General features: G+C 41.2%; 1 protein-coding gene across 1 annotated transcript; it reads right to left on the bottom strand.

The window, feature by feature from the left end:
- Nucleotides 1–2,906: 2,906 nt before the first annotated feature.
- On the bottom strand, nucleotides 2,907–10,804 carry LOC112406563 (putative uncharacterized protein C6orf183). The gene is made up of 5 exons (XM_024755434.1): nucleotides 10,707–10,804; nucleotides 9,973–10,045; nucleotides 9,459–9,569; nucleotides 4,077–4,190; nucleotides 2,907–3,053 (listed from the first exon to the last, which is right to left on the bottom strand). Exons 1-5 carry the CDS (start codon nucleotides 10,802–10,804, stop codon nucleotides 2,907–2,909), a joined length of 543 nt encoding a protein of 180 aa, XP_024611202.1.
- Between the last annotated feature and the right edge of the window lie 1,290 nt (nucleotides 10,805–12,094).

The raw sequence follows: 12,094 nt of genomic DNA, 5'->3' as shown, positions 1-12,094 counted from the left end.
GCTGGATATTCAAGGGGCTCATAACTCTTACAGACAGAAAGTTCAACTGCTAGTCTAAATTTCACTTATTACATTTTATCACTCTAGAAACAACTGTGGCAGTATGAATATTCAACTTTGTGGCAAATACTAGTATTTTCTTTTATGAACACCTATATTTGTATTAAGAAAGAATCCATAAAGTACCAAGGAAAAAAGTTCTATCTCCTTAGAAGCATCCCTTAGCTCTTCCATGTCATATGGGATACTGAAATGGGAGAGCAGGAGCCTCAGCTGGGGTTTCAGTTCTTCTGTTTCTGTTGTGTGTTGGGGCAGAAAGAAAGCAGCTTCTGTTCTTGTTGGCCCTGAAAAAAAATCCAAAATCAAGAGCATTAACACCAATGAACACCAGTCAGGGAGAGAAAAAGGAGAGTCCTTTGAGATAACTGGAGTCAGGGCTTCTTCTGCTGATGGGGAAGACCATTCTGCTCCATGCCCAACCTTCTCTTCCACAATCTGTAGACTGTCCCACACTCAGCCAGGCCTATCTGACAAATTCTTGGTGCTGGCTTTCTGGGGGAGGTAGCCAGGACCCTCCCTTCTCACAGTCTGCAGGAGAAACCCAACATATCTTTTGGGGAATGACTTAGTGGGAACAGAACTACCTATAGTCCTTTGGGGTAAACAAAGAATATGATTTATAAGTTAACAAACAAATTAGGAGAAGCTGAGAACCTTCACCTCCTTTCGCCTGGCTCACTCCTACTCATCTCTAAGCACCCAGGTTGGACTTCCCCCTGGAGATGCTTTCTCTGATTCCCCACAGCTGGGTTGGCTGCCTCTCCAGGTGCACCTGGTAAATTCATCACGCAGAGTGAAAACCTGATCAGGTTTCTAAGTCATCTGTAATACAAGGTAAGGGCAAGAAGACTATTAAATTGATTCAGATAAGCAAAGTCTTTAAAAATCATGTAAAATTAAAAATGAAAAGAACCTTAGAGATCACTTCATCTGAAAGGTTTATTATGGAGATGAGTAAATTGAGGCCCAAGGAGATGAAATGACTTAAACATGTAGGCTCACAGTGAGGCCACAACAGAATAGGCCTAGAGCTCAGTACTCCCAACTTCAAGTTCATTGCTTTTCTCCTCTATTTTAATTGTCTAGTTATAAAGATGGAGATAATAATTTCTTTTCTTTTTTTTTGGCAGCCCCACATGGTATATGGGATCTTAATTCCTTGACCAGGGATCGAACACGCACCCCCTGCATTGGAAATGTGGAGTCTTAGCCACTGGACTGCCAGAAGTCCCCAGGATGGAGATGATAATTTCTAAGGGAAGTGTTTGTTATTTTCTTCCATCAGAAAATATTAAATTAACACTTGTTAATTAATAAGATACAATTTTGGGGAATTCCCTGGTGGTCCACTGGTTAGGACTCAGTGCTTTCACTGCTGAGGCCCAGGTTCCATCCATGGTTGGGGAACTAAGATCCCACAGGCTGAGTGGTATGGCCAAATTAAAAAAAAAAAAGATATAACTTTTTGGTATATAGAGAAATTTCAAGCAAGATCAGGTGACAAGACAGCACATGTGCAAAATCACAATCTTCTTTTTTCCACATTTCCCAAGGGGAAAGAAGACTTCTTACCTGAAATGCTGGTATTCATAGAGCCTGGAGATACAGAACCCTGGATGTTAGGGTCAATGTCATTGACAGGGACCTTTTCATTTTCCTGACCAACCTTGGGGACTTCATCAACAGCTACACTCAGCACTTTGGAGATGGGCAAATACTGGAGGGCCTACAGAAGGGGACAACCAAGAGATCACACATCAACTCAGTTCTCACAGAAGCTTCCAGACTTTGTTTCAGGAGCAGCCCTTGACTTTTCAGAGGAGGAAGGAGGTGGAGGTGGGCCTCAGTAACTTGCCCAATCATGAAAGGTAAATCTGAAGCTGGGGGACCTGGTGATATCACCACCTCTAAGTGGCCTTAACCTCTAGGCAGGTCTACATTGATCAACCACCCATAACGGACAAGGCATTGTGTGAGGTGCTAGAGATACAAAGATAAATAAGATATGGACCAAATTCAAAGAGTTCAGAGTTTAGTGGGGGACCCAGGACTTATAAGCAGATCATTACTATCATTACTATACCATGTGACAGGGGAGAGATGATTCAGAGGTAGATCCCATAGTGACTGATTGGGGAAGGGATGATGTCAGGATGATGGCCAGGTTCGTGGTTGGTTGTATCAGTGAGATGAGGTATAGAGGAGTAAGAAAAGATTAGGTGGCAAAACAGTAATCTTTCTAAAACAAACGTGATCACGTCACTGCTTTCTGATGCCTCTATCTTTTGTTAGGGCCTCTCCTCTGTGACTCTCTTTACTCTGTGATTATACTTACCACACTGTATTTAAGTTGACTATTTACTTGCCCTTTTTCCTACCATCCTGTGACCCACTTACTTTTCAGCAAAGATTATATATTCCCTACATGGCCCAGGATATGTACCTGGCATAAATTAGACCCTCACTAGATGTTGCTGAATAAAAAAGTGGATCTACATTAGACAGCATAAATCCAGAACAAGAGGATGAAAACAAGAACTTATAGCGTGAATATGAAATAGTTTAACAGAAACATCTTTGAAAAAGCTAAATGGAGTAATTTCATTAGAACAAGGTTCCAAAATAAAAAAGTTTCAAAGGTCTCAAAGAAAAAAGCTAGTGACCCATTATTTTCATGTCATTTGTAAGGCAGATGGAACACAGAAACTGACAATCAAAAACTAAGTGAGAGGTGTGAGAAAACAATGTGCTGCGCATCCTGGGAAGGCACTACATCATCATATAACTGTTTCACGTACCTGCAGGTAGTGGTGAATAGTCTTGAGTGAGGGTAGGTGACACAAGAACTAATTTGTGTAAACAGTCAGGTCTTCCTGTGCCACTAAGTGAGGAGGATTGTTTTTTCCCATAAGGAAGTTTTCTCCTGCAACAGACAATCTATCAGCTCTCTGAAGGGCAACATTGCACTCCTGCATAATGTAGGCAACTTGTTTCTGTTTAAGAGAGATGCAAAGACAGAACTTGGTTATTTACAAGCCTTATTTCTTGTGTCATTTGCTTCCAAGTACAGTGTAATACTGTTTGGCAACCAAATAAGAGGCTTTTGGAATATCAACATTCTTCCATATTCTGAATTTGACTGACAAGGACAGTGATCAGTCACATTCTTAGGACTCTGAAGGAGAGTGACCCAGCAAAGAGGCAGTGCACAAGGATATTTAGTAACTGGAGTTGACTTCTTAGATTTTTACCTATAGCCTATGAAGAAAAATGCATTTTCTATAATACAAGCTTCCTTCAAATCTCATTCTTAAAAATAGGTACCATAATCTTCTGCCACAGGCAGAACTGGCAAGTAAAGGCAGCCACTAGTTCCCTTCCCAACTTTAGCTACCACTTTAAAAGAAATTGACAAGATACACTGTGGGAATGTAAACTGGTACATCTATTATGTAAACAGTATGGAAATTCCTCAAAAAATTAAAAACAGAACTACCATATGATCCAGCAAATTCCACTTCTGGGTATACATCCAAAGAAAACAAAATCAGTATCTTGAAGAGATATCTGTATTCCCATGTTCAATTGCAGCATTATTCACAATAGCCAAAATATAAAAACCTAAGAGTCTGTTGATGGATGAATGGATAAAGAAGATGTGGTACATACACATATAATGGAGTATTATTCAGCCATGAGGAAGAGAGGAATCCTAATATTTGTAACAACATGAATAAATATGGAAGACATTATGCTAAGTGCAATAAGCCAGAGAAAAAGACAAATACTGTATGGTATCCTTTGTATGTGGAAGCTGAAAAAAAAATGTCAAACTCATAAAAGCAGAGAATAGAACAGTGGTAGCCAGGAGCTGGGGGTCTGGGGGAAAAGGGGAGATGTTGGCCAAAGGGTACAAATTTACAGTTATGTAGGATGAATAAGTCTAGAGATATAATGTACAAACATGATGACTATACTTAATAATAGCCCATAGGTTCTGTTCATGGGCCTCCTACCTTATAAAACGGATAAAGTTGCTCCGTGATCTTACTGTGATGGCAAAATCTCTTCCACCTAAGCATGTGTAAATATTTACTCTGGGCCAGCTGGGTAATTCTCGCTGTATAATACTTTAACAACAACAAGAAAAATTAACACTTAACTACCATGTCATTTCTCAAGTCCTAAGATCCCTTAGGAAAGCAGCCCAACTTCTTTCTACCTTTCAAAATATTCCTACGTTTGCTTTCTGTGCTATGTCCAGGATTTTTTAGGAACAACCTGGAGGAATGAGATTACTTCATGTTTGTGGAACTGGAAGTCTCAAAAGGCCATTTTTTAAGCATTTGCTTAGTTTACTATCTGGAGTCTCCCCCAGGTTGTCAAAAGTCATGAATCTTGTACTTCAACAATTTACAACCTAGACTCTGCCCTGAATAGATGCATAGTAAGATACATAAACAGGTGAATCAAATGCATACATAATAAGAGGAAATAATGGCACCCCAAATTTTTATAGGGCTTCATGGTTTACAGAGTACTTTCTACATATCTATATATACATATATATTCTTATACATTTACTAATTACATGTATACATTTACTATTTAAAACATATTACTTTATAAATAAATATATATAACTCAACGATGTTGCAAGGTGGGTGGAGTACATATTGTTATTTAAAATTAAAAAAAAAGTCTATTTGGTTAAGATTCTTACCAAAGGTGGAAAGAAAAAATGAACACTTAGAATACAATTATAACAGGAAGACTGGATTAAATCTTAAGAACACATATAATGGGAAAATAAGTCTGATTGTTTTGGAAAGAGGTATTTTCTACATGAAGATAATAAAATTGAGAAACCTGTCTCAAAATTGATTTGGAGAGAAAAGCTCTCCAATTAAAGAGGGTGGGGAGGGAGGGGGGAACCAATAAAAACAAAACAAAACCAAAAAAACCAAACCTGGTTCACCATTCAAATTTAAATGAAGCAAGTAGGCATTTTGCCATTTCAACAGATTGTAGTTTCATTTATCAGTTGGTGAACAATTTTAGCAGTGACATAAAAGCCTATAAAATTATCTAAAGCTAAGCTTAAAAGTTTTCTTTTAAACTGAAGTTTATGACTCTAAAATACAAAGCACATTACAAGTGAGATTACAGCTTCTAACCTTAGACCAAGAATTTTACTTATGCTTAAAGATAGTCAGATAAGCCAACTCTTTTAAAATATTTTATTTCTGATAAAAATAATAGTGGCTATGATGGAATAAATAGGGCCAGACTTATCCTTCCATCATAAACAACTAGAATATAGGACAAATTACACAAGGCAACTGTTTTCTGACATGAGACAACAGACAATGCAGGACTCTTGTCCTTGAAAGAAAGGAAAAAAATGAAATGAGTCCTGGTTTTCTGCCTGAAGAAGGCAGTTTTTGAACCATAGAGTAGGAAAGCAGAGCACGATGGTCTCTCCAAAATCAAGTTTGGGAAGCTGAGTCGGCTGGAGTTTGCAGGGCAGAGTACTGGAGAGGAGAAAGTTATGCAGAAAAAGGGTTCCAGAAATCTGCATAGAGATCCCTTTGAGTTTTTTGCTGACTATTAAGCCCTGAATACAGAGAGCAAAACTCCATGAGGCTGTGCAAAGAATAACTAACTAGGGAACTGTAAACTGAACATTTCTCAGAGTTCAAACAGGACTAGGAGATGTTCACGTTTCAATCAGACAGGGTGAAGAGTCCTCACTGAATACCTGGGGTATTCAGCAGAGACATGAGAGAGGTGACAATTTAGTAAGAAAAATAAACTATCTCTAGAGTAAAGGTAACTCTAAACCTGCTCTAACAAAGCTTAAAAACCAAGCCTTGTAAGTGTGAAGCTGATCTAAAACTTAATTGCCCACCAGAATGAAGACAAACATCTTTAAAGGAATACAAAAAAAAAAAAATCAGCATTCAGTAATGTAAAACTGCAATGCCCAGTGTCCAAAAAAATTACTAGACATGCAAAGAAGCAGGAAAATATGACCCACAAGCAGGAGAAAGACTAATGAAGAGAAACAGACCCAGAAATGGCACCAGTGAGGAAATTAGCAAACAAGGACTTTAAAAGGGATTTTATTAATATGCTCAGTATGTTCAAGAATTGAAAGGAAAATGTAAACATAAGAAGAGAAACGAAAACTATTAAAAATAATGAAATAGGGACTTCCCTGGTAGCACAGTGGTTAAGAATCCACCTGCCAATGCAGGGGACATGGGTTCAAGCCCTGGACTGGGAAGATCCCACATGCCACGGAGCAACTGAGCCCGTGTGCCACAACTACTGAGCCTGCGCTCTAGAGCCCGTGAGCCACAACTACTGAGCCTGAGTGCCACAACTACTGAAGCCTGCACACCTAGAGCCTGTGCTCCACAACAAAAGAAGCCATTGCAGTGAGAAGCCCATGCACTGCAACAAAGAGTAGCCCCCGCTCACTGCAACTAGAGAAAGCCTGCGTGCAGCAACAAAGACCCAACGTAGCCAAAAAAAATAAAATAAATAAATTTATATAAGAAAAATAATGAAATAGAACTTCTAGAAATGAAAGCTATATGAAATAAAAAATTCATTGGAAGTGATTAACAGCAGATTAGACAGTGCAGAAGAAATGATTAGTAAACTTGAAGATATAGCAATAGAAACTATACAAAATGAAGCACTGGGGGAAAAAAAGACAGAAAAAGATTTAACAGAGCCTCAATGACTTACGGAATAATATGAAGTAATTTAACATATATATCACTGGAGTCCCAGAAGGAGGGATAAAGATAGAAAATATATTTGGAGGAGGGACCTTCAAGATGGCGGAGGAGTAAGATGTGCAGATCACCTTCCTCCCCACAAATACATCAAAAATACATCTACATGTGGAACAACTCCTACAGAACACCTACAGAATGCTCACAGAAGACCTCAGACTTCCCACAAGGCAAGAAAAACCCCACGTACCTGGGTAGGGCAAAAGAAAAAAGAAAAGACAGAGACAAAAGAATAGGGACCTGCACCTCTGGGAGGGAGCTGTGAAGGAGGAAAAGTTTGCACACACTAGGAAGCCCCTTCACTGGTGGAGATGGGGAGTGGGAGGTGGGGGAAGCTTCGGAGCCTTGGAGGAGAGCGCAGCAACAGGGGTGCAGAGGGCAAAGCAGAGAGATTCCTGCAAGGAGGACCGGTGCCGCCCAGCACTCACCAGCCCGAGAGGCTCGTCTGCTCACTCGCCAGGGCGGGCGGGGGCTGGGAGCTGAGGCTCGGGCTTCAGAGGTCGGATCCCAGGGAGAGGACTGGGGTTGGCAGAGTGAACACAGCCTGAAGGGGGCTAGTCTGCCACAGCTAGCTGGGAGGGAGTCCGGGAAAAAGTCTGGACCTGCCTAAGAGGCAAGAGACCATTGTTTCGGGGTGCACAAGGAGAGGGAAATCAGAGCACCGCCTAAACGAGCTCCAGAGACGGGTGCGAGCTGTGTCTATCAGCGCAGACACCAGAGATGGGCATGAAAACGTTAAGGCTGCTGCTGCAGCCACCAAGAAGCCTGTGTGCAAGCACAGGTCACTATCCACACCTCCCCTCCTGGGAGCCTGTGCATCCCACCACTGCCAGGGTCCCGTGATCCAGGGACAACTTCCCCGGGAGAACACATGGCGAGCCTCAGGCTGTTGCAACGTGACGCTGGCCTCTGCCGCCTCAGGCTCGCCCCGCATTCCGTACCCATCCCTCCCCTCGGCCTGAGTGAGCCAGAGCTCCCTAATCAGCTGCTACTTTAACCCCATCCTGTCTGAGCAAAGAACAGACGCCCTCAGGTGACCTACGTACACAGGCAGGGCCAATCCAAAGCTGAACCCCAGGAGCTGTGCGAACAAACAAGAGAAAGGGAAATCTCTCCCAGCAGCCTCAGGAGCAGCGGATTAAATCTCCACAATCAACTTGATGTATGCTGCATCTGTGGAATACCTGAATAGACAACGAATCAACCCAAAATTGAGGCAGTGGACCTTGGGAGCAACTTTAGACTTGGGGTTTGCTTTCTGCATCTAATTCGTTTCTGGTTTTATGTTTATTTTAGTTTAGCATTTAGAGTTTATTATCACTGGTAGATTTGTTTATTGATTTGGTTGCTGTCTTTTTTTTAAATATATTTTTTTCCTTTTTCTCTTTTTGTGAGTGTGTATGTGTACGCTTCTTTGTGTGATTTTGTCTGTATAGCTTTGCTTTCACCATTTGTCCTTGGGTTCTGTCTGTTTTCTTTTTTTTGTATAGTTTTTAGTGCTTGTTATCATTGGTGGATTTGATTTTTGGTTTGGTGGCTCTCTTCTTTCTTTTTTATATTTTATTTTTAATAATTTTTAAATTTTTAATAACTTTATTTTTTTTCTTTCTGTCTTTTTTTTTTTTTCTCCCTTTTCTTCTGAGCCAAGTGGCTGACAGGTTCTTGGTGCTCTGGCCGGGTGTCAGACCTGAGCCTCTGAGTGGGAGAGTCGAATGCAGGACATCGGTCCACCAGAGACCTCCCAGCCCCACGTAATATCAATCGGCGAAAGCTCTCCCAGAGATCTCCATCTCAATGCTAAGACCCAGCTCCACTCAACAACCAGCAAGCTACAGTGCTGGATACCCTATGCCAAACACCTAGCAAGACAGGAACACAATCCCACCCATTAGCAGAGAGGCTGCCAAAAATCATAAGTTCACAGACACCCAAAACACACCACTGGACGCGGTCCTATTCAGATCCGACAGAGAAATTAAAACCTTTACAGACAAGCAAAAGCTAAGAGAATTCAGCACCACCAAACCAGCTTTACAACAAATGCTAAAGGAACTTCTCTAGGCAGGAAACATAAGAGAAGGAAAAGACCAACAATAACAAACCCCAAACAATTAAGAAGATGGTAATAGGAACATACATACTGATAACTACCTTAAATGTAAATGGATTAATTTTAGGCAATTCCAACTTTTTTCACTTTTATTATAATGCTGCAATAATAATCTTTATGGAAAATCTTTCCCCCCAGGTTGTGAGTTATTTTCTTAAGAGAGATTTCCAGAATCTTCCCTAGGTCAGCCAACAGTTTTTGAGGTCTGCGACTATCTTAGTCAATGTTGTACTGTTTCATAATACCAGCACAGGGAGTAACTAGTAGAAACGTAGTCAATTGTTTAGTGACTATAACTAAGCTGAACTTAAATGGCGTGGGTCTCTAACAAAGAAGAGCATTTATATTAACCAAGTTCTGCAAACCACACATATAGAGAAAATCCTACCCTGGCCAGAGGACATACCAGAAAGCCAGCTTTGTTCATACACTTCCACCAAATTCCAGATCTACTTTTCAAATTGCAAAATGACTCTTACCTGCAACAGAAGCAAAGGTAAATTTTCAGGAGTGTACTCTCTCCTTAGGCAGCTCTCTAGCTCCCTCTGCATGACATCTGCTTGAATAACAAGGGGTTTTGACTCAGCCACCTGAACCCGGGGTTGGGGGTGTGGGGAACAGAGCAAGCAAACAAAAGGAAAGAAGGAAATAAAACTATCAGGGTCTATGACGGAAAATGGCATATAATTTATGATAGTTTTTATACAACACATTATGCTGTTACATATAATGAATTTCCAAATAATGAATTTTAACATCACAAATCAAGGAACTGTAAAGTTTAAAACACTACAAAAATCAGATCTCTCCAAAGAAGTATTGGCCTGCTCTGATCCAGCAGTGAGCTGAATATTGGGCTGTTTTGTCTTTGTAACCACTGTCAATAAGATCAGCTGTTTGTTTGCAAAAATAAGCTTTCCCTGCTAACAGTTTCCAACAAGTTAGCAAATTCTAATTTATTGTTGTGTTGAAATAGCCCACTGTTCTACTCACCTGTAAAGTTTTCTTTAGAGCCAGTTTCCTTTCTCTTTGAAAGTAAGAAATGTCCTTTGGCATTTGAACAGAGCTGCAGAAAGTTTTATGCAATAGAAGCTGTAATTATAGAAGCTATAATAAATCAGATTAAAGATAGGCCCTGATTAATCTGTAATTCCACAACTGCTCATTTCTAAATAAGTGTATCGTATTATATTGGAATGTTGGGGGCATGTAAAGGCCACAAGCTTCTGTCTTAGTCAGAATCTCTCTTGTGTACACCTCATGCCGGTTAAACCTTTCCCTGGGCCGGTTTTTCTCTCCTTCTCATACAAACATCGTCTTTCCTCTACCCCTGATTTATCTCTTTATTTCTGACAATAGTAAGGATGTTTCTTTCCCCCACCCATATTTCCTTCAGTAACCACATTTCTAACAACTACTGTGCTTATCCGACCTCTATCTTACCGTAGCTGACACATAAAATCATTATTTAATAATTTAAACAAAATGTTTTTATTTTTGTGCTCTTGCTCAATTATCTAGAGGGTGAAAATGACCCTTAAATATCAAACATGAAATACTTTGGAAATTATTTTCACCAAACTTTCTGCTTCAGAAAAATTATTTATCCCTAGGAAAAGCATAGCAGAAGTGTCTGCTTAAGCACCCTCTGACTGCTGTCCAAGCCCAATCATGAGGAAGTTGTTTGTACCAAAGGCTCTGACATGAGGAGGTACAAGCAGCACTACCTGGGGCCTGATAAGAGGTTGGATCCTGGGTCAGGAAGAGAAGCGCTCTCCCCATTGGGTGTAAGATACACCCTAAGGCTTGGCAGCTTTGGGAACATTGCAACCATGGAGCAGATGTTACTTCCTTAAGATGGGACTTCGGGAACACTGGCAAGGGAGCCACAGGAGATAGTTCTGGAATACATGTGAGAAACCACCTTGAGATCTGAGGGGGACTGTAGTCAGTAAAGTATGGTTAATGTTCATATGACTGTTATTGGTCCCCATGGATAAGTTTTAAGGGAAGATAAAAATAGACTTGCCAGCAGTTCACCCCACTAGAGGCAGTGGTCCTGTGAAACGAATACCAGGCTGACAGTCAGGAGGTCCCTCAGCCACGTGAGGCTAAGCTTGATCCATTTGTGTTGCATTCACAACTGCAGTTGGAATAATGCCTTCCCTTATCTCCTCATGTCTTGTTTTTTTGTTTTGTTTTTTTTTTTTGCGGTACGCGAGCCTCTCACTGTTGTGGCCTCTCCCGTTGCGGAGCACAGGCTCCGGACGCGCAGGCTCAGTGGCCATGGCTCACGGGCCCAGCCAATCCGCAGCATGTGGGATCTTCCCGGACCGGGGCACGAGCCCGTGTCCCCTGCATCGGCAGGCGGACCCTCAACCACTGCGCCACCAGGGAAGCCCTATGTCTTGGTTTTGATGGAAAAAAGACACAAGCTCTGAAAGGGTAAAAGCATTAATAAATCAAAGGTATAACTTCTGTGATTACTGGGTACCTGAATTCTGGCTGCAGCCTCATGGAGGTGGAGAACCAGTAACCACCTAGAAAGGGGACCAGCTACTAAAGGCAGTCAGAGAAACAGAAGAAACCCATCCCTTCCCTGCCCTTTGGTCTTCTAATTCTTTGGCATGCTGGGAGATTGGGTGGGATTCTGGGTTTAGTTCTCTGACCCACTCTTGCTTAGACCATGCTCAGACCATGCCTTTCCTTTCAGTTAACCTCAAAGTGTCTGCGAATGACCTAAAAGAGATTGGTGAACATGGTATGTACATCAAGCCAAAAAAAGAGATTCACTCATTTGTTCATCAACATACATCAACATACATTCATTCATCTATGTATTCGGCAAGCATCTATGAAGCACTTAACAACCACAAAGACCTGGGCTTATGGGGGCAAGATGAGGGAAAGAATGGTAAAGAAGGAAGGAAGCCAGGAAGGAAAGAAGGAAGGGAGGGAGGGAGGGAGGGTGGAAGGAAAGATGACTAAGGCACAGTTATCCTCCAGTTCTCAATAGATTTTGTAGTCTAGTAGGAAATGAGAATTCTAAAGTTATTATCAGGAGTGGATATTTTCCATGGACTCCAGAACCAAGCACAACACCTGGCAAACAGAA

The sequence above is a fragment of the Neophocaena asiaeorientalis genome, unplaced genomic scaffold (assembly GCF_003031525.2).
Source record: "Neophocaena asiaeorientalis asiaeorientalis breed wild unplaced genomic scaffold, Neophocaena_asiaeorientalis_V1.1 scaffold105, whole genome shotgun sequence".
Classification (NCBI taxonomy): domain Eukaryota; kingdom Metazoa; phylum Chordata; class Mammalia; order Artiodactyla; family Phocoenidae; genus Neophocaena; species Neophocaena asiaeorientalis.
The sequence above is the reverse complement of the archived record's forward strand: the minus strand, read 5'-3'. Positions and strand labels throughout refer to the sequence as shown.